Source organism: Elephas maximus, chromosome 6 (genome assembly GCF_024166365.1).
Source record: "Elephas maximus indicus isolate mEleMax1 chromosome 6, mEleMax1 primary haplotype, whole genome shotgun sequence".
NCBI classification, from domain to species: domain Eukaryota; kingdom Metazoa; phylum Chordata; class Mammalia; order Proboscidea; family Elephantidae; genus Elephas; species Elephas maximus.
Genome location: NC_064824.1, coordinates 39,064,071 through 39,089,856, shown reverse-complemented (window position 1 = coordinate 39,089,856; position 25,786 = coordinate 39,064,071). Strand labels below are relative to the sequence as shown.

Below are 25,786 nucleotides of genomic sequence, written 5' to 3'. Positions count from 1 at the left end.
TGAGCGTCGAGCAGCTAAAGCAAAAGGAAGAATTCATGAAGTAAAATAACTGAACAGAAGATTTCAAAGGGCCTCTCGAGAAGGCAAAGTATTATAATGACATGTGCAAAGAGCTGGAGATGGAAAACCAAAAGGGAAGAACACGCTTGGCGTTTCTCAAGCTGAAAGAACTGAAGAAAAAACTCAAGCCTCGAGTTGCAATAGTGAAGGATTCCATAGGGAAAATATTAAACGATGCAGGAAGCATCAAAAGAAGATGGAAGGAATACACAGAGTCATTACACCAAAAAGAATTAGTCGATATTGAACCATTTCAAAAGGTGGCATATGATCAGGAACTGATGATAATGAAGGAAGAAGTCCAAGCTGCTCTAAAGGCACTGGTGAAAAACAAGGCTCCAGGAGTTGATGAAATATCAATTGAGATGTTTCAACAAACAGATGCAGCACTGGAGGTGCTCACTCGTCTATGCCAAGAAATATGGAAGACAGCTTCCTGGCCAACTGACTGGAAGACAGCCATATTTATGCCTTTTCCCAAGAAAGGTGCTCCAACCGAATGTGGAAATTATAGAACAATATCATTAATATCACACGCAAGCAAAATTCTGCTGAAGATCATTCAAAAACGGCTGCAGCAGTATATCGACAGGGAACTGCCAGAAATTCAGGCTGGATTCAGAAGAGGACGTGGAAACAGGTATATCATTGCTGATGTCAGATGGATCCTGGCTGAAAGCAGAGAATACCAGAAGGATGTTTACCTGTGTTTTATTGACTACGCAAAGGCATTTGACTGTGTGGATCATTACAAACTATGGATAACACTGCGAAGAATGGGAATTCCAGAACACTTAATTGTGCTCATGAGGAACCTTTACATAGATCAAGAGGCAGTTGTTTGGACAGAACAAGGGGATACTGATTGGTTTAAAGTCAGAAAAGTTGCGCATCAGGGTCGTATTCTTATACCATACCTACTTAATCTGTATGCTGAACAAATAATCTGAGAAGCTGGACTATATGAAGAAGAACGGGGCATCAGGATTGGAGGAAGACTCGTTAACAACCTGCGTTATGCAGATGACACAACCTTGCTTGCTGAAAGTGAAAAGGACTTGAAGCACTTACTAATGAAGATCAAAGACCACAGTCTTCAGCATGGCTTACACCTTAACACAAAGAAAACAAAAATCCTCACAACTGGACCAATGAACAACATCATGATAAATGGAGAAAAGATTGAAATTGTCAAGGATTTCATTTTTCTTGGAAACACAATCAACAGCCATGGAAGCAGCAGTCAAGAAATCAAAAGACGCATTGCATCAGGTAAATCTGCTGCAAAGGACCTCTTCAAAGTGTTGAAGAGCAAAGATGTCACCTTGAAGACCAAGGTGTGCCTGACCCAGCCATGGTATTTTCAATCACATCATATGCATGTGAAAGCTGGACAATGAATAAGGAAGACCGAAGAAGAGTTGACGGCTTTGAACTGTGGTGTTGGCAAAGAATATTGAATATACCATGGACTGCCAAAAGAATGAACAAATCTGTCTTGGAAGAAGTGCAGCCAGAATGCTCCTTAGAGGCAAAGATGGCAAGACTGCATCTTAAATACTTTGGACATGTTGTCAGGAGGGATCAGTCCCTGGAGAAGGACATCATGCTTCGCAGAGTACAGGGTCAGCGGAAAAGAGGAAGACCCTCAACGAGGTGGATTGACACAGTGGCTGCAACAATGAGCTCAAACATAACAACGATTTTAAGGATGGCTCAGGACTGGGCAGTGTTTCGTTCTGTTGTGCATAGGGTCGCTATGAGTCAGAACTGACTCGACGGCACCTAACAACAACAACAACAAATAAGTTCAGTGATTTTGATTTACAAAACAAGTCTGAATATTTATAGTTCCTCCCCCACCCCCCATTTATCTTAGTAATGATAATGAGAGGTGGCTGGTTTGAAATTTCAGTGATTTTTATGTGACATATATGTATTTACTAGGCAACAAGACACTTGCACATTTAATAAGTTTCAATAGAGCAATAAACTTTTAAATAGTCAAAGGAAATCTTTTTGCTGGGTTTATTGGCTTCATAAATAATATCACCTTACCACTTTTCTGGTCTGTATAAAACATCCTAACGGATGGTAAATATTAAGCACAAAATAACAGTATTAGAATGCAGTTTATGTTCTGAAAGTAAATCTAGGGAGGGGAAAAAAATAAATAAATCCACAGCTCAGGAAAACATATATTCTTAGGTCAGATTAATACAGGGATTTTTTCAGGTTTGTTTATTTATTGGGCATTTGAAAATTGGCTCCTAAAAAATGACTGCACTGATGTTAAATTGGTAAATGTTATATTATCTTTTTATATTATCTATATTTTTACAACAATAAAAGAGAACACAAATGAAGGCATTAACAAGCACAAACGAAGGCATTATTAAGCAAGTATTTAACACATTAAATGTAATCCTGAATTGTTCAAGTGGTAATTTCTTCCATCAGAATATACACTCCTCTTCTCTAACGCCCTTATTATTATTTTTTGACTGTGTTCTTATGCTTATTTTTTTTCTTATTTTTTCTTTTGCTTTAAATGAACGTTTACAATTCAAGTCAGTTTCTCAAACACAAACTTAAAAACACATTGTTATGTGTGTGACCCTAGTTGCTCTCCCTACAATGTGACAGCACACACCTCCTCTCCACACTGTATTTCCCATGTCCATTCAACCTCCTTCTGTCCACCTCTGCCTTCTCATCTCACCTCCAGGCAGGAGATGGCCACATAGTCTCATGTGTCTACTTGAGCTAAGAAGCACACTGATCACCAGAATAATTTTATGTCTATTACTCCAGTCTATGTCTGAAGAGTTGGTTTCGGGAATAGTTTTAGTTCAGGGATAACAGAGTCCAGGACCATGACCTCTGGGGTCCCTCCAATCTCAGTCAGACGATTAAGTCTGGTCTTTTTACTAGAACTTGAGGCCTGCATCGCACTTTTCTCCTACTCCATCGGAGATTCTCTGTTTTATTCCCTGTCAGGGTAGTCATTGAAGGTAGCTGGGCACCATCTAGTCCTTCCGGTCTCAGATTGATGAACTCTCTAGTTTATGTGGCCCTTTCTGTCTCTTCGGCTCATATTTTCCCGTATCTTTGGTGTTCCTCATTCTCCTTTGTTTCAGGTGGGTTAAGACCAATTGATGCCTCTTAGAAGGGCGCTTGCTAGCTTTTAAGACCCCACATGCCACTCACCAAAGTGGGATGCTGAATGTTTTCTTAGTACATTTTGTTATGCCAGTTGACCTAGATGTCCCCTGAAACCATGATTCCCAGACCTCCTACCCTGCTACTCTGTCCCTTGAAGTGTTTGGTTGTATTCAGCAAACTTCTTAGATTTTGGTTTAGTCCAGGTGTGCCGACTTCCCCTACCTATTGTGTTGTCCTTCCCTTCACCTAAAATAATTCTTGTCCACTATCTATTTTTTTATCTAGTTAGTGGGAAACCCTGGTGGCGTAGTGGTTAAGTGCTACGGCTGCTAACCAAAAGGTCAGCAGTTCAAATCCACCCGGCACTCCTTGGAAACTGTATGGGGCAGTTCTACTCTATCCTATAGGGTTGCTATGAGTTGGAATTGACTCGACAGCACTGAATTTCTGGGTTTATCTAATTAGAGAATACCAATCTCCCTCCCTCCCCACCCTTATAACCATCAAAGAATGTTATCTTCTGTATTTAAACCTTTCCCCAGTTCTTATAATAGCAGTCTTGTACAATATTTGTCCTTTTGTGACTGACTAATTTCACTCAGCATAATGCCTTCCAGATTCCTCCATGTTATGAGATGTTTCACGGATTCATCATCGTTCTTTATCATTACATAGTATTCCATTGTGTGAATATACCATAATTTGTTTAGCCATTCATCTGTTGATAGGCACCTTGGTTGTTTCCATCTTTTAGCTATTTTAAACAGTGCTGCAATGAACATGAGTGTGCATATATCTGTTCATGTGATGGCTCTTATTTCTCTAGGATATATTCCAAGGAGTGGGATTGCTGGATCGTATGGTAATTCTATTTCTAGCTTTTTAAGGAAGAGGCAAATCAATTTCCAAAGTGGTTGTAGCATTTTACATTCCCACCAGAAGTGTGTAAGTATTCCAGTCTCTCCACAACCTCTCCATCATTTACTATTTTCTGTTTTTTTGATTAATGCTAGCCTTGTTGGGGTGAAATGGTATCTCACTGTAGTTTTGATTTGCATTTCTCTAATTTTTTTTTAATGGTTAATGATCGTGAGCATTTCCTCATGTATTTGTTAGCCGTCTGAATGTCTTCTTTGGTCAAGTGCCTGTTCGTATCCTTTGCCCATTTTTTTATTGGGTTATTCGTCTTTTTGTTGTTGAGGTTTTTCAGTATCTTGTAGGTTTTAGAGATTAGACGCTGATTGGATTTGTCTTAGCCAAAAAATTTTTCCCAGTCTCTAGATTGTCTTTTTACTCTTTTGGTGAAATCTTTGGATGAGCATAAGTGTTTGATTTTTAGGAGCTCCTAGTTATCTAGTTTCTCTTCTCGTGTTTGCACATTGTTAGAAATGCTTTGTGTACTGTTTATACCATGTATTAGGACTCCTAGTGTTGTCCCTATTTTTTCTTCCATGATCTTTATTGTTTTAGATTTTATATTTAGGTCTTTGATCCATTTTGAATTAGTTTTTATGCATGGTGTGAGCTATGGGTGTTGTTTCATTTTTTTGCAAATGGACATCCAGTTATGCCAGTACCATTTGTTGAAGAGACTGTCTTTTCCCCATTTAACGGACTTTGGGCCTTTGTCAACTATCAGCTGCTCATAAGTGGATGAATTTAAGTCTGGATTCTCAATTCTGTTCCATTAGTCTGTGTATCTGTTGTTGTACCAGTACCAGGCTGTTTTGACTACTATGGTGATATAATAGGTTCCAAAATCAGGTAACGAGAGGCCTCCCACTTTGTTCTTCTTCTTCAGTTATGCTTTACTTAGCCAGGGCCTCTTTCCCTTCCATATGAAGTTGGTGATTTGTTCCTCCATCTCATTAAAAAATACCTTTGGAATTTGGATTGGAATTGCATTGTACCTACAGATTCCTTTGGGTAGAGTAGACAGTTTTACAATGTTGAGTCTTCCTATCCATTAGCAAGGTATGTTTTTTCCACTTATGTAAGTTTCTTTTGGTTTCTTGTAGTAGCATCTTATAGTTTTCTTTGTATAGATCTTTTATGTCTCTGGTTAGATTTATTCCTAAGTATTTTATCTTCTTGGTGGCTATCATAAATGGTATTGATTTGGTGATTTCCTCTTTGAGGTTCTCTTTGTTGGTACAGAGAAATCCAGCTGATTTTTGTATGTTTATCTCATATCATGATATTCTGCTGAACTCTCTATTAGTTACAGTAATTTTCTTGTGGATTCTTCAGGGTTTTGTATGTATAAGATAATACCATCGGCAAACAAAGATACTTTTACCACTCCTTTACCAATTTGGATGCACTTTTTTCTTTTTCTAGCCAAATTGCTCTGGCTTTGACCTTTAGCACAATGTTGAATAAGAGTGGTGATAAAGTCCATCCTTTTCTGGTCCCTTTTCTTAAGGGGAATGCTTTCAGACTCTCATCGTTTAGGATGCTGTTGGTTTTGTATAAATGCCCTTTATCATCTGGAGGAATGTTTCTTCTATTCTTACTTTGCTGAGAGTTTTTATTATGAATGAGGGTTGAACTTTGTCAAATGCCTTTTTCTGCATCAATTGATAAGATCATATGGTTCTTGTCTTTTGTTTTATTTATGTAATGGATTACATTGATTGTTTTGCTAATGTTAATCCATGCCTGCGTACTTGGTATGAATCCCATTTGGTCATGGTAAATTATTTTTTTGATATGTCATTGAATTCTATTGGCTAGAATTTTGTTGAGGGTTTTTGCATCTAAGTTCATAAGGGATACTGGTCTGTAATTTTCTTTTTTTGTAGTGTCTTTACCTGATTTTGGTGTCAGGGTTATGCTAGTTTCATAGAATGAGTTTGGGAGTATTCCATCCTTCTCTATGCTCTGAAATACCTTTAGTAGTAGTGGTGTTAACTCTTCTCTGAAAGTTTCATAGAACTCTGCGGTGAAGCTCGCAGGGCCAGGGCTTTTTTTGTTGTTGTTGGAAGTTTTTAAATTACCTTTTTAATCTCTTCTTTTATTGTAGGTTTATTTAGTTGTTCTACCTCTGTTTGTGTTAGTTCAGGTAGGTAATGTGTTTCTAGAAATTTGTCCATTTTTCCTAAGTTTTCAAATTTGTTTGAGTACAATTATTCATAGCATTCTGTTATAATTCTTTTAATTTTAGTTGGGTCTGTTGTGATTGCACCCATCTTATTTCTTATTTGGGTTATTTGCTTCCTCTCCTGTTTTTCTTTTGTCAGTTTGGCCAGTGGTTTATCGAATTTGTTGCTCTTTTCTGAGAACTAGCTTTTGGACTTGTTAACTCTTTCAATTGTTTTTCTGTTGTCTGTTTCATTTAATTCTGCTCTAATTTTTATTATTTGCTTTCTTCTGGTGCCCGAGGGCTTTCTTTGATGCTCTCTTTCTATTTGTTCTAGTTGTAGGGATAACTCTTATTTTGGGGCTTTCTTCTTTTTGGATGTGTGCTTTTATTGCTATAAATTGACCTCTGAGCACTGCTTTTACTGTGTCTCAAAGGTTCTGGTAGGAAGTATTTTCATTCTCATTTGATTCTATGAATTTCTTTATTCTGTCCTTAATTTCTTCTATAACTGAGCAAAGTGTTGTTCAGTTTCCAAGTGTTTAATTTTTTTTACCTTGCTTTTTCTGTTATTGATTTCTACTTTTATGGCTTTATGATCACGAAAGATGCTTTGTAATATTTCAATGTTTTGGATTCTGTTAAGGCTTGCTTTATGGCCTAATTTGTGGTCTATTCTGGAGAATGTTCCATACTTTCTTAGTATACTTATCTGCTGTTGGTTGGAGTGTTCTGTATATCTATGAGGTCAAGTTGGTTGATTGTGGTATTTAGATCTTCTGTGTCTTTATTGAACTTCTTTCTGTATGTTCTGTCCTTCATGAAAGTTGACACCCTTATTATCAAAGAACTACCTTGCTGTGTTTCCTAGAACCTGACAACTATGGCAGGATTTGCTTGGTTTTGGCCTTTGCTGGACCTGGCAGGCAAGGACTCTGGCCCTATTTTGTGAGTAGCTGAGTTTCATTCAGCTTTAAGCATCCAGTGCTTTGCAGAATCCCCCTGGAGCTAGCTTCTTGTGGAAGAGCCTCGTGGGGGATAACTATGGTGAATATTCTTGTTCATCATTTCATCCTGTGTGCCTACCACAAGTCCTAACATATACTGGAAGTTCAATAATTATTTTTGAATAAATGAAATATTCCTCAGATTTTAATAATTTGCCAATTGCCATAATTGTTTCTGAATGTAAATTCTACTTTCCCCACTCTTAAGTCCATTTCTCCCCCACCCCAAGTTGATTTTGTCTTCTGGTTAAAGGCCAAGGCACAACTAGGGATAAAGTAATAAAGATATTTTTGTGTTTGCCTATGAAGGAGTGAGAAATGATTATACCCCCTCAGCTGCTAATCTAAAGGTTGGAGGTTTCAGTCCACCCAGAGGTGCCTCAGAAGAAAATCCTGGCCATCTACTTCCAAAAAATCAACCATTGAAAGCCTGGCCATCTAATTCCAAAAAACCAACCTATGGAACGCAGCTCTATTCTGAGACACATGGGCTAGATAGCCATGAGTCAGACTCTATTTAAGGGCAGCTAGAACTGGATAAGGCAGTGAGCTTTTAAAAGGATTTTGAAAGTTGAGGTTTCTTAAGAACTACAAATATTTTCAAATAACTTTTGAACAATTGCTGGAATATCTAGTATTGTCCAATATCCTAAATTTCCCATAAGGTTTTAGGCAATGCTCTATATTTGACACAATTCGATAACATTTCTTTTTTTTGATGGTAACACATGTACCATCAAAAACTATATTGAATGGCATAAATATTGCAAATAACTCACTTAAGGGACAACATAGACCAAAAAAGAGGATTGGCTTTATTTTTGTCAATAACCCTGAGCTTATTCTTAAAAGCTCTTTAAGAATCTAACTGAAATGAGCTTAAAACATGCTGAGAAAAAAAAAAAAAGAGGGATTTAAATATTTAACATATGAATTATTTATTTTACCCTATAGTGAAATTGAAAATTCATTTAAGTTTTTTTATGAAATTTATTTAATTAGAAATGAATAAAATGTATGTCCTTTTCATGAGTAAATATTAGTTTTAAAGTATGCAAAAAAAAAAAAAAAAACCCGTATTTTATTTTTGTACCAAATAACTTGGTTATGTTCATTACAAGTATCCCTGGTGGTGCATTGGTTAAGGGCTCGGCTGTTGACCGAAAGGTCGATGGTTAGGAACCACCAGTCATTCCAGAGGAGAAAAATATGTGCCTCCCTAAAAGATTTACAGCCTTGGAAACCCTATGGAGCAATTTTACCCTGTTCTTACAGGGCTGCTATGAGTCAGCAACTCAGCAGGGCCCTGGGTTTGTTTATTTTTGGTATGTTCATTGCAGTAACTTTGAATGAACCAGCCCAAGTTACAAGTACACTAAGACTTTACTGTTACTGGTTAAAATAGAAAATCAGGATGTTCTTCAATAAAATTTTGAATTTATAACCCATGATTAACTAAACAATAATATCTTCACAGTCCTTTTGGAAAAGATTCACTGTGTTTTGTACTTACCTACGATGTCAATCATAAGACCTGTAATACTCTCATCTCCTGTAATCCAAGGACGTTTCCCTACTTCATGACCATAGGCTCCACTGAAATTGAAGAGACATAAATGTTCCTTAACTTTCTTGATGTTAACTCTTCAAATATCAGCATTAGCAGCTAGTACATTTCTGAGTTGGGCTTTGGAGTGTTTTAGTACTTACATGAAAGCATGCTATTTAAAACCAAAAAGTAATACTTGGAGGGTCTTGTTTAACTTATATTTACTATTATAAGAAATTATGGATAACGTTGCGAAGAATGGGAATTCCAGACACTTAACTGTGCTCATGAGGAACCTGTATATAGACCAAGAAACAGTCATTCGAACAGAACAAGGGGATACTATGTGATTTAAAATCAGGAAAGCTGTGAATCAAGGTTGCACCCTTTCACCATACCTATTCAGTCTGTATACTGAGCAAATAATCTGAGAAGCTGGAATATATGAAGAGGAATGGGGCATCAGAATTGGAGACTCATTAACAACTTGTGTTATGCAGATGACGCAACCTTGCCTGCTGAAAGTGAAGAGGACTTGAAGCACTTACTGATGAAGATCAAAGATCACAGCTTTCAGTGTGGATTGTACCTCAACATAAAGAAAACAAAAATCCTCACAACTGGACTAATGAACAACATCATGATAAACAGAGAGAAGATTGATGTAGTCAAGGATTTCATTTTACTTAGATCCACAATCAACATCCGTGGGAGCTGCAGTCAAGAAATCAAAAGATGCATTGCATTGGGCAAATCTGCTGCAAAAGACTTCTTTAAAGTGTTAAAAAGCAAAGATGTCACTTTAAGGACTAAGGTGTGCCTGACCCAAGCCACGGTGTTTTCAATCACTTCATGTGCATATGAAAGCTGGACAATGAATAAGGAAGAGAAGAATTGATGCCTTTGAATTATCATGTTGGTGAAGATTATTGAATATATGATGAATTGCCCAAAGAGTGAACAAATCTGTCTTGGAAGAAGTACAGCAGATGCTCCTTAGAACGAGGAAGTCCAGGCTTCGCTTCACATACTTAGGACATGTTATCAGGAGGAATCAGTCTCTGGAGAAGGACATCATGCTTGGTAAAGTAGAGGGTCAGTGAAAAAGAAGACCCTCAATGACAGCAATTGACACAATGCCTGCAACAACGGGCTGAAGCATAACAAGGATTGTGAGGATGACGAAGGACTGCACAGAGTTTTGTTCTGTTGTACATAGGGTTGCTATGAGTCAAAACCGACTCAATGGCACCTAACAACGTTATTATTATTACTTTGATTTCCTTTTTGTTGGGAGTCGGAGGTATTACCCATATATTATTTCCTTATTTTTCTATATTTTAGAGTCTGAGATGTTATTTTTTTCACTTTTATTTTGAAAAATTCAAGACTATGTGAACATTATACTTGTACATATGTGACATACAGCAGTGATGGTGATGGCCAATGCACTCAGGAGCTGCTTACATGCTCCTCCTGTTCATTAGCAAACAAAACCTTAGGTGATGGTGATGAGTGTGGCTCAGCTGGGAGCTGCTCAGACCAAGGGGAACCTGCCCCCATCCATTGTCCTCAAAGTGCTGAGTGTTGCTCAAGCCAAACCCTTTTTACTAGTCTACATGACAAAGGAAAAATACAATTTTTTCTTATTGCTCCTGTGCACCCTGATAACCAATGTAGTCCATAATATTTGTATATACTTCCTTAGGACAGATGGTATAAAAGGTTCTGCCTCCCTCTATTCAGGAAGCTTGATTTAAGGTATAACCTCCTTGCTCCTTTGCCTGCATGCCTGCAGTAAACACTCTTCCCTTCTCCTCACCTCGGTGTGTCTTTATTGACAAGAAGCCACACTGAGCAGAACCGGCTTTAGATAACAGTGGTACTAAAACATACAAAAGGTTTTTTCAGTCTAGAGACCAAAATTACATTTTAAATTATAGTTACAATCTGTGCGTTGTAGAAGTGCATAAAATATGACTATAATCATGATGCCATTTTAGGTAGATAATGGAGCTTCGCACTAGTCAAGTTCAACACTACACCTTGACAATTTTCTAGCAATTCCATCTATCATATCCCAGCTCAATTATTATTTTTTTTTCCTAGCAAGTGTCACAGTAGATATTATGGAAAAACACAAGATAAACAAAACAGAACTTCAACCCTCAAGAAATTTCCATCAAATAAAGAAGGGAAATAAATGTGAAAAATGTGTAAGACAAAGTTAAAACAAAGGGATCAAGGTGAAGTGCTTTTAAGTGCTGTCAGGTGCTTGTATCTTATATAGCCCTGAATTTGATTGTTATTAACTCTTTAGGAATCCAAAGACTTTGCAAACTTGGAAGCAATGAATAGATTTGTGTTTTGTGTATCCTGCTGGGTTTGAATCCGTGCTCTGAAGTTCAGTAGACTGGCAGTAGTGAGCTAGTAAGCCAGTTCTCAGAAGTATGTGTACATGTGTGGTGAGGGGAAGGGGATAGAGGATTGAAGCCATTTTTTAGCCTTTGCTGATTTCCACGTTGTAAATATTCCCATTGTGGCCAATTTGAAACTGTCAACAAAAATTCTGAATATTAAGCAGTTGGCTTGTGCTACCTGGTATAAGCTACTTCAGGTCATCATAGGTTGCGAAACCCATTTATTAGAAGCTACTGGGCCTAATTTTCCACATCTGTAAAAGTAAATGGTGACAACAATGTGTACCTTAAGGGGTTGCTGTGAGAAATAGATGAGCTAATGCATGTAACAGAAATCGGTACAGAGTAGTGGTTCAAGAAATGTGCTTCTTTCCCCCTTTTCTGAGTTTTTGCTCATAATGTAAATCTAATGTGAAAACTCCCTCCATCCATGTGTGTTGTATAACAAAATTTTAAAACTAATATTTCGATGACCATAGAAACTGAGATGAAAGAAGAGGGCTTTTTTTTTTTTCTTTGAGAATAAATGGTTACTGTATCATCAAGAACTGAAGAGGAAGAGAAGGGCAATTGGTAGTTATTATTATTCATATTATTATTAGATAGCTTGCAGCTTGCCTCTTTCTTGACTTCCAATATAAATGCTAAAGACAAAAATCATTATCATTAAATGGTAGTTAAAGGCAGATACTTGGATCCTTTTTTATTTTAATCACATAGAGCACCATGGCCTTTGCTGATAGCACAATGCATCTTATTACATTTAGGTAGTAAAATTCTATGTTCTGCCTCAGAGAATTTATATCTCAGAATATTATACCACAGTAGACACAGCAGTAATAATCTTTAAGGATACGTTTCTTCCTGCAATGCTTTTGGCATCTCCCTCCCTTTAAAATATCACACAGAGTTCGCTTCCTTATTTTGTCAGCCTACTACCCTGGGGTAGTGAAATGTAGTTAGAGGTGTTACCCAAATAAACTCCAAGTAAATAGCCTGTCATTAGGAAAAGTTGCTGTAGATGCAAGTGCAGCTAGAAACGTATGTATTAGAATTAAGGAAAAGATGACATTGCTTTTATTCAAAACTACCTAAAATAGTTGCAGCATAGCTACCATCTCCTTTTATGAATACTGGAGAGGAAAAGAGAACATAGGAGACAGTTAACTCATTACCATGTGTTAAAGAGAAAAATTACTAACAGACATTTTACTTGGATTTTAGAGTTTTTCTTACCCATGCAACCAAATATTAACTCTAAAATTTTCCTGACCAAATCCTGCCAAGGCTGTTTCACTCAAAGTTGCTAATCTTTTCTTTCCTGTTTGAAGCCAGGCTTACTTAATTTAAATTTCAAAAGATAACCTGGCTGCAGGTGGGTGAAGGGCCAGAGACCACCTTGTGACCAGGTATCAATGGCTTTCTGGAAAAAGGGCAGGCAGGGTTCAATGAATCATGCTAAGATTAGCCAATGGCTGATCTTCTACGCTTTGCCCTCCTCTTCTCACTATAAGCCTCATTGTAACCAGGTTACTTCCAGCCATTTGCTTTTTTTTGGAATCAAAAGGTCTTTCTATATGCTTATAGAATAACGGCTCAGAATAAACCTTTTTCCATTTCTTTGAGTTTTGATTATTTCTAACAAATGGCATAAATCACTGCCGTGAGTGGGATGTTTTCTGAGTTGTCTATGAAGCAGTATTTGCTCACAAAATTAGATTTCAGGATATAAAATCTGATTAAGCAGGTAATAGAAACTTGGATCCCCTCTGAGATAGGACCATACTTTAACTGTCCTACGAAATGAAAAGTGGCCCTGCTTTTAAAAAGCTCCCCCCATCCTGCCAAATAAGCTAATAAATCCAATTTCCTGGCCTTCCCTTGGTTATAATGCAACTTTTTTTTTTTTTTTTTTTTTTATTGACCCCATTGATAGCCAGCACTGACGTCAGGAAAATCCCCATCACACATTATACCATGTCCTTTTTATCCATACACTTTCTTGTTCTATTTTTATTTTGTTAAGAAGGATATACCTAAAATGAATAAGGCTGCAAAGATCTCCAGGAAAGACTTCTCCGATGCTTCATTCCTGCACTTTCCACACACACTCTGTCATATAAAACAAGTCATTGTCTGTGAACCAGGCAGCTTGGTTCTAACATGTAATCCAATGGGTTATTTCCCACTTTACACAATCCCACCTAAAATATCACAGTTCTTAGAGGAAGCGCTATAAAGACACCACTACAGCTGTTCTTATGAAATGGAAAGAACAGCATTTCTCTGGCAAATCTGACAATGTAGATGATCTAAAATATTGTGTGGTTCTATTTTAGGGACATAATACCATTTGTCAACTTACTTTGTTTTCTTTATGACTGACATATCTTTCCCTTCTAGCTGAACTTTACCCACTATGATTATTAATTCATGTTGTTCTCTTTTAAATAATCTAGGCCATTAGTTTTCCATAGTTTGTTATGATCCACACAGTCAAATGCCTTTGCATAAACAATAAAACACAGGTAAACACCCTTCTGGTATTCTCTGCCTTTAGCCAGGATCCATCTGACGATGGCAATGATATCCCTGGTTCCATGCCCTCTTCTGAAACTGGCCTGAATTTCTGGCAGTTTCCTGTCGATATACTGCTGCAGCCGTTTTTGAATGATCTTCAGCAGAATTTTGCTTGTGTGTGATATTAATGATATTGTTCTATAATTTCCATATTTGGTTGGAGCACCTTACTTGGGAATAGGCATAAATATGGATCTCTTCCAATCAGTCGGCCAGGAAGTTGTCTTCCATATTTCTTGGGATAGATAAGAGAGCACCTCCAGCACTACATCTGTTTGTTGAAACATCTCAATCGATATTCCATCAGTTCTTGGAGCCTTGTTTTTCGCCAATGCCTTCAGAGCAGCTTGGATTTTTCCTTCAGTACCATCCGTTCCTGATCATATGCCACCTTTTGAAATGGTTCAATATCGACTAATTCTTTTTGGTATAATGACTCTGTGTATTCCTTCCATTTTCTTTTGATGCTTCCTGCATCGTTTAATATTTTCCCTATGGAATCCTTCACTATTGCAACTCGAGGCTTGAGTTTTTTCTTCAGTTCTTTCAGCTTGAGAAACACCAAGTGTGTTCTTCCCTTTTGGTTTTCCATCTCCAGCTCTTTGCACATGTCCTTATAATACTTTATTTTGTCTTCTCGAAGAATGGTAATTCCAGAACACTTAATTGTGCTCGTGAGGAACCTTTACATAGATCAAGAGGCAGCGGTTCGAACAGAACAAGGGGATACTGATTGGTTTAAAGTCAGGAAAGGTGTGCGGCAGGGTTGTATTCTTTCACCATACCTATTTAATCTGTATGCTGAACAAATAATATGAGAAAAAGCTGGACTATATTAAGAATAATGGGGCATCAGGATTGGAGGAAGACTCGTTAACAACCTGCGTTATGCAGATGACACAACCTTGCTTGCTGAAAGTGAAGAGGATTTGAAGCATTTACTGATGAAATCAAAGACCACAACATTCAGTATGGATTACACCTCAACATAAAGAAAACAAAAATCCTCACAACTGGACCAATGAACAACATCATGATAAATGGAGAAAAGATTGAACTTGTCAAGGATTTCATTTTACTTGGATCCACAATCAACAGCCATGGAAGCAGCAGTCAAGAAATCAAGAGATGCATTGCATTGGGAAAATCTGCTGCAAAGGACCTCTTTAAAGTGTTGAAGAGCAAAGATATCACCCTGAAGACTAAGGTGATTCTGACCCAAGCCATGGTATTTTCAATTGCATCATATGCATGTGAAAGCTGGACAATGAATAAGGAAGACCAAAGAAGAGTTGACGCCTTTGAATTGTGGTGTTGGCAAAGAATATTGAATATACCATGGACTGCCAAAAGAATGAACAAATCTATCTTAGAAGAAGTACAACCAGAATACTCCTCAGAAGCAAGGATGGCGAGACTGCATCTTACATACTTTGGACGTGTTGTCAGGGGGGATCAGTCCCTGGAGAAGGACATCATGCTTGGCAGAGTACAGGGTCAGAGGAAAAGAGGATGACTCTCAACGAGGTGGATTGACTCAGTGGCTGCAACGATGGGCTCTAGCATAACAACGATTGTGAGGATGGCGCAGGACTGGGCAGTGTTTCGCTCTGTTGTGCATAGGGTCACTATGAGTCGGAACCAACTTGATGGCACCTGACAATAACCAGCCATTAGTAAATACTTAATATAAAATAATTTCAAAAAATTCTTTATGCTTTTTGCCTACCCAGTCTAGTGTACCAACAGGGTCCAAGCACATTGTTGCTTCTTATTGTTACAACATGTTTTATCTGACAATTATATCAAATGCATCAAATCACCCTAAAGTTTTCCATTCCAGAATATTGTCACGTATTTTGCAAAACACATGTATTCTTCAAAGTAAAGTGTTATTAACCTGTTTTGGAAATCACAGAATTGAAAATGAAATTGCAGAATAATAATAATAAACGTTAAAAACAACAATAAAAATAAACAAAAGCAAACTTCTAAGGAAACTCTGTTTTTACAGTTTTGCCTTGAATAATTGAAAGTTTTTAAAGAAATCATTTGGATCCTAAAATGTTTCTAAGTATACCTCTACTCTCGACTGTCCTTTAGTATAAGTAATCAAAGACTATAGTCATGTAAATTACAGGGTCAGGCTGCACTACGACTTAAAAAAAAAAGGGTTTATTCTGTAGATGAGCATGATGGGTAGTATGACTGCAATAGGCCATAAAAGTGGGGACAAAATGGCAACAGCCTATAAAGCAGGAAAACGCCATGAACAAAATGGCATTCTTCTGCTTTACGGGCTTGATATGCACACCATGAGCAATATCTCATTTTGTCTAATTTTTATGTTATTTTAAGATTATCATTATTATTTTATTATTATTCCAAATAAACTAATTCCAATGTGTGTTGGAGTACTTAGTGAATGTACAGCTCTTTGTCTCAGATCTTCTTGCAGTCTTCCACTGGTCAAGAAGAGAGGAAGACACTGGCCTGGCTAGGGCATCAGCTGAGAAGTAAAGCAGAGATGGTGTTGGAGAAGGTGAAGAGGATCAGGTAAAACCTCCAACAATTGGTGGTTCTGGGTCTAGAGGTGAACTGAACACATGCAGGAGGGATAAAGTCCAGAAACCCAAATGATTGTCAGAAAGAGAACCATAGCTGAAAAAGGCCAGAGGTGGGATTTGAAGCTCATTATTCAGGTAGCGGAGCCCTTTTGGCACGGTGGTTAAGAGTGTGGCTGCCAACCAAAACTGGCAGTTCGAATCTCCCAGCTGCTCCTTGGAAACCGTATGGGACAGTCTGTTGCCGCAATTTCGTGAGTTAGTGTCGCCTGCCCTAAGAGCCAATTCTTGAGACAGGTGAGGTTGGTAGTAAGAGCTTTATTATATATACACCAGTGTATGGAGACAGAGGGGAATGATCTCCTCCTAAAGCCGTCTGTCTTGAGGAATTGCTGTCCAGCTGGGGTTTTATAGGGAAAGGGGAACATTGGTTTTAGGAACTTGTGGAATGTCCATTCTCGTTCTGTTTGGTTTCGGTGGTCATATTTCAAACATGTTGATTTTTTCCTGCCATTATCCCATCAGTCCAGGGGGTGGCTGGCACCATCTTTTGTCCTGTTTGACAGGCTTAGATAGATATCAGTTCTTTTTCCACAGTCCTAGGGGAAACATTGGTTAACATTTAACTCTTAGAGGAGCTAACAGCAAAATTGTACTTGGAGACAGAGACAGGCTAGGGAAAGGAAAAATGGCACAGGTTCTGTTCAAGATACTGCTGAGCTGCCTGTTTCATGCTACTCTGCCCTATAGGGTCACTATGAGTTGGACTCAACTCGATGGGAACATGTTTTATCTAGGTAGCTGGGTGGCACAAATGGCTTGTGCTCAACTGCTAACTTCAAGTTTGCACATCAGAACCCACCCGGTGAGGCTACAGAAGAAAGGCCTGGCGATCTGCTTCCATAAACTATTACAGCCAAGAACCCCAGTGAAGCAGTTCTACTCTGTAACACATGGGGTTTCCATGAATCTGAAATGACTCAAGAGCAACATTTCTGTTTTTGTTTGTTTGTTGTTTTTGGGGGGGCAGATAATAGGGGAACAAAAATAATGATGAGCAAAATTTTTGAGATCTGAGATGGAGGTGGGGCAGGAGGGAGCAGGAACGTGATTATGCACCTTAAACTCCACCTTAAACTCCACTGACATTTACAAGTAGACAAGTTGTTGAGCTGGTCCGTATAGAGCAAGAAGACTAAACAAAACAAAAAAGCAAAAATGAGATAGATACAAGCTATCTGATATTTTTCTCAGAAGAAGTCTTTTTTAATTCAGTTTATATTGCTTGAAGCATTAAAGTGCACCTCTTCTCTGAATCATATCCAATGAAGAATAGGGAGGAAGGTTTAAGATTATAAAATTTTCTATTGTCACACAGTAAATATAAAAGTGAAAGGTGAAAACAATAGAAGGATAAGTGTTATCATAGAGAAACACTTTCCTTGAATATAATTTTAAAGTTTTGAAAGTAATCAGCCCATCCCTTAATAAAGTAGGATAACCATAAAGATATGAATAGAATAGCAGAAAAGCATCTTTTGTAAGTGCCTAGAGGAAAAAATTGCACAGCCTTGCTGAATGAATATCCTAGAGACAAGGACACTCTCTAAAGTTCAGATTCACTCAGTCTAATTCTCTGCTCTCTCTTATATTAAGGCCAACAATAAATGTTAACCATTTTTATTAGCTATGACACTCATTTTTCAAATACTAAAACCTGCTAGTGCAAAATGCTTCCAAATGTGATGATATTTATTTTGTAATTTATGCATAAAAGTTATGCAGACAAAGATATCATAACAGGCTTGGTAGATTATATAAACCTTTATCATTCTTGCATTAAGTTGTGAATTTACATTCTTAACCACTAAAATTAAGAATTTGATTTTTAGAGCGAGTTATCTAATAGTATGCTAGTAATGATTAGTCCAGGCGGTGCAAGCAGTACTGTTTCCAATAGGAAGGACCAGTAGCATGAATAATAAAAAAAAAAAAAAAAACCCAGTGCCATCGAGTCGATCCCAGCATGAAGAATAAAAGGAAGATGGAAAAGGCATTCTGAGTTTTTCTGAGAGCTAAATGTCTTGCCTCCAAAATTCTTAATTGGTTTGGTTTCATCTTTTTGATGAAACCTTCAGGTTTGGCTTTTCCTTCATACCTATTTATCAGATTAAAAGAATAAGGAAATTAAAAAAAAAATTCTAGCTTTGATTTTATAAGCAATTATTGTGGAAGGATATAAAATACCTTAGATTAGATAGTTTTCTTTAAGGTCTCTATAACATAGCTGAGAATATAAAACTAATGAAAACAAATGAAAAAACTAAACCAATTGCTGTCAAGTCCATTTTGACTCATAGCAAACTTATAGGACAGAGTAGAACTGCCCCATTGGGTTTCCAAAGAGTGGCTGGTGGATTCAAACTGCTGATCTTTTGGTTGGCAGCCAACCTGTTAACCACTGTGCCAAAAGACACCTCTAAACTGCCTGCAGTATTTTTATGCAAATAAGTGTGTGCCATCTACATTTGTTTACCAATGTAGCCATAGCACTGCCATGCCCTTTTTATTTTTTTTACATGTTTCTGTAAAAAAAAAAAAAAAAAATCAGCATATTGCACTTAAGGAAATACCTTTCAGAGGGAGGGTATGGTGGGCAAACAAATGTAGAAGGCGCCTGTTACTTTTGTAAAAATATGTTACTCTACATTACTTTCGGGGAGGGTTAATCAGTGTGGCTGAGATGGTTGAGCTTAAAGAATGAAGGGTTTCGTGGTCAGAAGAATAAAACAGAAGAGAGGGAGAAAAAAAATAGACTCTGATTTAATGAAGATTCCAGTATAGGTGGAGCAAACCTCCTTAATTAGCTAAGAGCAAAATGGAACATCTTTCTCAGTAAATCGTATTTAAGTTTGCAGATAGAAGTACCCTTAATTCACCCAACCTCTTGCCCCTTGTAATGCAGTAGTTTGCTTTTATATGACTTTTCCAGCCATGGTTCTGTAACTACCACAAAATAGTGGCCTGAGGTTATGCAACTAAGGGGCATAAAACTCTTCTGTTGTTGCTGTTACTAGGTGCCGTCAAGTTGGTTCTGACTTAAAGCGACGCTATGCACAACAGAATGAAACACTGCCTGGTCCTGCACCATCCTCAAAATTGTTATGCTTGAGCCCATTATTGCAGCCACTGTGTCAATCCATCTCGGCGAGGGTCTTCCTCTTTTCCCCTGACCCTGTACTTTACCAAACATGATGTCCTTCTCCAGGGACTGATCCCTCCTATAACATGTCCCAAGTATGTGAGATGTAGTCTCACCATCCTTGCTTCTAAGGAGCACTCTGGTTGTATATTCAATATTCTTCACCAACACCATAATTCAAGGCTTCTTCTTCAGGCTTCCTTATTCATTGTCCAGCTTTCGCATGCATATGAAGGGACTGAAAACATCATGGCTTGAGTCAGGTGTACTTTAGTTCTCAAGGTGACATCCTTGCTTTTCAACACTTCAAAGAGGTCTTTTGCAGCAGATTTGCCCAATGTGGTGCATCTTTTGATTTCTTGACTGCTGCCTCTATGGGTGTTAATTATTGATCCAAGTAAAATGAAATCCTTGACAACCTCAATCTCCTCTCCATTTATCATGATGTTGCTTACTGGCCCAGTTGTGAGGATTTTTGTTTTCTTTACATTGAGGCTTATATATGAAAAAAATGAGGTGACTGCGGTCTACCAAGGGGACTGATCAGTTTTGCCATCCTGCTAGGCTTTAAAGAGCCAATCCCACAGAGGTTGAGGGTGGGAGAAGCTCACTGACATCCAGAAGAAGAGTCTGGATTGCAGCTTGTCCTTTGGACCAAGGACCCAGGGTCACTGTGCTGAGAACCTCATAGAACCAGAAGAAAGTGTGAATGCTGAAGATGGGTGAAAAACAGTGATGGTGAGCCTTCTGGACCATGGAGCAAGAGCTAAGAGCAGGAGGCTTGCTGAAGGAGTTATAAGAGCTATAACATTTGCCCACGCAGGGTAGAGGCCTGAGTGTGCCCCGTGCAGATGTTGCATCAGAGGGTCCTGTGTAAGTGTCTTCCTATAGCAGGATGAAGCTGGATGCTTCTGAGCAGGAGGCTTGCCAGCGGAGCTAGGAGATGTAATGCTTGTGAGGGCAAGAGATGCCTGAGTGTGCCCTGTGCAGGGGACAACTAACATAATGGCAAGAGAGCCCCACAGGTCCAGGTAGCGAGGTGGGAGTCAGCAGCAGAGGCTTAGAAAGGCCCAGTTGCAGAGGCTCGGAAGATCCTGTGCAGAGGTCTTCCAGCAGGTAACAAGGCCCAGGTGCAGAGCAGAAGTCTCAGGAGCTGTGCAGGCCCCCCAAGCAGCATGGTGGTAGCCAGATGCAGTGGTAACATGAACACAGCATCTGACCTGTACCACAGCCCCCCGGCCCAGGGACATAAGAAAGACCATGGGTAATTTGGAGAAGGATAAACAGTTCTTACTTGGGAATCTTTTATTAATGTTTGCTTTCTATAAATAATAATAATGGCTTTTACCTTGCCAACACTTTGTAAGTGTCCCATATGTCTGGCTCTATCACAATGAACATAGCACCCATAGAATGTTGGATGCCATGGGGGTATGTGCCTCATTCCTGGCCGTCTAATGGCTACCTGGGAAGTATGAGGCACAGCCTGTCTGCATCCATAATGCAGAGAGACAGACTTGTGTATACACCCCTCCATCAGTTTTTGTTTTATATAGTGTTGGTATAGTTTGTTGTAGTTAGTTATGTCAATTTGACTCCAACTCATGACAATGCCATGTACAACAGAACAAAATGTTACCTGGTGCTGGAACCATCTTTATTATCCTTGGTCTGCTGAAGTCAATCATTGCAGCCACTGTGTATTTTGACCCCCTATGGGGGTCATTTCTAGCCCTACAGAGGACAGGATTCTGTTGTGATACATAGAGCTTTCATTGGCTAAGTTCAGAATTAGATCACCAGGCCTTTCTTCCTAGCCTGCTTCAGCCTGGAAGCTCTGCTGAAGCCTGTCCACTGTGGGTGACCCTGCTGCATTTGAAATGCTGGTGGCATAGCTTCCAACATTATAGCAAGGAGTAAGCTACCACAGTACAACAAACTGACACTCGGATGGTGGTGATAGAGTTTGGCCAAGAACTAATCACGAAAAAACTGAAATAAATCTTAAATATTCATTCCTTTGTTAGTCGTTAAAGAAATAAAATAAAATGATTATGTATGGTTTAAATGTATCAATGCAGGCTAGAGACTTATATTTTTAATAGTTTACAAGTTTTACTCTTGACTCTGCCACTACTTGCCATGTGATTTTATGTTATATTTCTGATCCTCAGCTTCTTCACCAATAAAATGAGACTATTGAACTACACCGTCCCCAAGGTTCCTCTCTACTGTATTTGGGTTCTATTATATACCTTTCCAAATATTAGACAACCTAGCATGACTTTAAATTCTTGTATGAGATGTTGAATAATAGTTTTTAATATAATACTTACATTTTGGCCCACTTATCCAGTTCTTCTTCCAGATATGTTTTAACCATTTTTGGTTGAAGGCCAAGAGAATTTCCCAAGAAATAGATGGCATTTTCATCCTTATTCACTAAAGATAAATCAACTGAAAGAGAAGAAAATATAAAAATTGTTTATTCAATTAATTAACATTCTTCCATTTGGCATTGTTAATTCAGTGCAAACAATTAATATCATTAACCCCAAGAAGGATAATAAATAATTTATACAATTCCTCCCAAGGATAACATCAAGTTCTCTGAAAAAAAATCAACCTTTTACATTTATATTTTAAAATATAATTTAAATCTAGAGAGGCTATTGTTGAGATCTCTCATATTTATTGTACTCCCTGAGGAAATCTAAATTACCAACCACTTTCAGTAGTAAATAGACAAAGGCAATAGAAAAGAGTTAAAAATACAATTTTTTCTGAAAAGCATATAGCCTATGTAAATGTATTAAAAATACAATTGCGGACATACTGACCCTCTGCATTAATCAGTGTTTTTATAGATGTGGCACATTTAAAAAATCTAAAATGTTGTTTACAGACCTGAGGTAGATATGTTAGATTTATACACTTATTAATTTTACATATCTATATACACATATGGAAACCCTGATGGCGTAGTGGTTAACAGCCACGGCTGCTAATCAAAAGGTCAGCAGTTCGAATCCACCAGACACTCCTTGGAAACCCTGTGAGGCAGTTCTACTTTGTCCTGTAGGGTGGCTATGAGTTAGAATTAACTCGACTCAGCAGGTTTTTTTATACACATATATGAGTCAGTATCGATTCGATGGCAAAAGGTTTTGTTTTTTGTTTTATACACATATAAAGGTGCTGCCATGGGTTGAATTGTGTCCCCCCAAAAATGTGTGTATCAATTTGGCTGGGCCGTGGTTCCCAGTATTGTGTGGTTGTCCTCCATTTCATGATTGTAATTTTATGTTACAGAAGGTTAGAGTGGGATTGTAACATGCTTACTAAGGTGACATCTCTGAGCCAATGTAAAGGGAGTTTCCCTAGGGTGTGGCGCACACCACCTTTTATCTTACAAGAGATAAAAGAAACGGGAAGCAAGCAGAGATTAGGGGATCTCATGTCACCAAGAAAGCAGTGCCAAGAGCAGAGTGCGTCCTTTCAACCCAGGGTCCCTGCGAGGAGAAGCTCCTAGTCTGGAGGAGAATTGATGAGAAAGCCAGCAGAGAAAAAAAGCCTTCCCCTGGAGCTGATGCCCTGAATTTGGACTTCTAGCCTACTAGATTAGACTGTGAGAAAATAAATTTATCTTTGTTAAAACCATCCACTTGTGGTAGTTCTGTTACAGCAGCACTAGATGACTAAGACAGGTGCCTAAATAAAACAAACCAAAAAAGAAACCCCTAGAGTTTCTAAGACTGTAAACCTCTGTGGAAGCTGACTGCTACATCTTTCTCCTGTGAAGCTGCTGGTGGTTTTGAACTGCTGACCTTTATGCTAGCAGTTGGTTGCTTTAATACGCATATAAAGGCGCCGACATGATGCAAAATGGTTTGTGCTCAACTGTTAACTTGAAGGTTGGAGATAGGAACCCACCCAGTGATACGACAGAAAAAAAGGTCTGCTGATCTGCTTCTGTTGAGATTACCAAAAAAAAAAAAAAACATTGTCTTCTAGTCGATTCCAGCTCACAGTGGCTCTATAGACAAAAAAAATCCTATGGAAGAGTTCTACTTTGTAACACAAGCGGTCACTATGAGCAGGAATCAACTAGACAGCAACTAACAACAACAACAACAACATAAACATATACGTGTAATATTAATGCACATATAAAAAATCAGCATTTATTTCCCATATCTACTTCTCATTCAAATAAATCAGAAATATATTGATTTGTCTACCTTATAACTCATTCCCCTGACTGCAAACAAACGCAGTTGCATTAACAAACCAATCATGTGCTTAAAATATAGGCCAGAAGTACACAAGTTTATAATTTTGTTCTACCAAATTTCACTTAGTTTATGCAAGGAAAAAAAAGAGAAAGATTAAGCTTCTCGATATTTCACTGGACTCATTTGGTTGTATACTTGTCTTTACTTCAGACTTCTTAATTAAACCTTTAAAGACCTTTTAAAAACATAACATCTATTCCAACCCTGATTACTTTTATAGATACTGTGCCTCTTCTTTCATCGATATCTTCTAAGCCTGACCCAAAAAAAGAGGTGTAAATATCATTCACACATTCCAATTGGATTCATTAACAGTTCTTTGTTGACCTACAGAACAAATAACAGTCTAATGGAAGGCTTTTACTTAGAATTTAGATATTTTAATTGATGTAGTACTATGGCTCAAATTTCAACTAAGCGTTTAAATAAGTACAGATTGAAGCCAAAACATTCTGTGTGTGTGTCAGCCCATCAATGACCTACGATGAGGAAGTAATCATTCAAATAGTGACTCCCATTATCCTGTCTTAGTCTTTCATTGCTGATACTTTTACTGACAAATAGGTAGTGTACAACTCTCATTTAAAAAGTTGTTTTTAAAATGCTGTTCAAAGTGAAAGAAAAGCAGAACTGAAACCCTAAGTATTTTGTCCCATGCTAGCCAAAAGTACCGATCTCCATTTCCTTTTACTATGTTTCTTTTCTTGGTTGAGTTGCTTATTTGTTTAATAAACCTCAAGTCACATCATTTGGCATTATGTGAGTATTCAATCAATATTGGTAGGATAGAATATCAATAAAGTATATTTTGTAAAAGACCTAAAAAAATGAAGAGAGGTGGGGCCAAGATGGCAGAATAGTCAGACGCTTCCTATCATCCTACTTACAACAAAGACCTGAAAAAAACAAATAATTTGATTATGTATGACAATCTAGGAGTCTTGATTACCAAAGGCAAAGCTGAAGAGTCAGACTGAGCAGCAGGAGGAAGGAAGGAAAGACAATTCAAAAGCAATGGGGAAGTGACAGCTGCAAGCTCACTGGTGCCCTGCTGGCTGAGTCGGCCAGTGCACGTGGGCTGAAGTGGGCAGTAGCATTCCAGATATATCTCACCACACTGGGTGAGGCCAGGCAGCAGTGAGTCAGCACAGGACCTACGAAAGTTAAGTGCAAGCATCTAACCTACTGCCCAGGGGCAAGATAGCTCCCCTTCAAAAGTTTCACAGCAGAGAAATGCTTCCTTCTCCTCAGTCACCCACCACCCCACCTCCGATTGCACACCAGTCTGGCGGTATTCAACAACTGCCACACCCCTTTAGCCAGGAACTCAGGGCTATCCACGCCCACACCAGTTTCTGGGTTTAAAAATGCCATGCCTCCTAAGGCAGGAACTCAGGGTGGATTGGGAGGCCCTGGCCCTCTGCCCAGCCACTGGCACAAGGGGTTCACAGACTTGCAGCTCCCTTCACCCCTGCCTAGATGTGTGTCAGCTGATTCAACACTTCATGCCCTCATTAGAACAAAACAGCAGGGCGTACACCTGAAGCCCATTTTCAATGTAAACAAGGGGGAGATACAGATTCGTGATTTTTGACAATGCCCTGCCCCTTAAGCAGGAGCCTCACCCACCCACATCAGGGGCCTGAGGGTTGGAGGTAGGACCCACTCCACCTAACCACACATGACAGAGGTCTGAGATAAGTAGTGCCTCCCTGACCCTCCAGTCAACAGCACTGGATGCACAAGGACTGGCTACAGTGCCCCCGCCCTATGCACTCTAGCAGACAGAGACACACCCTCTACCCAGGCTGCAGGGGGTAGTCATCAGCCCCCTGACTTGCTCCACATATAGTTCCCTACTA

At 38.6% G+C, this 25,786-nt stretch overlaps 1 protein-coding gene across 1 annotated transcript in view; it reads right to left on the bottom strand.

Moving 5' to 3' along the window:
• KYNU (kynureninase) overlaps positions 1 to 25,786 on the bottom strand; it is a 158,245-nt gene that overhangs the window by 86,569 nt on the left and 45,890 nt on the right. Inside the window, exons 3-4 of the mRNA XM_049887124.1 lie at positions 21,966 to 22,086; positions 8,828 to 8,910 (exon numbers count right to left, since the gene is read on the bottom strand). Coding sequence (XP_049743081.1) covers positions 8,828 to 8,910; positions 21,966 to 22,086 — 204 coding nt within the window. The remainder of the gene's footprint in view (positions 1 to 8,827; positions 8,911 to 21,965; positions 22,087 to 25,786) is intronic.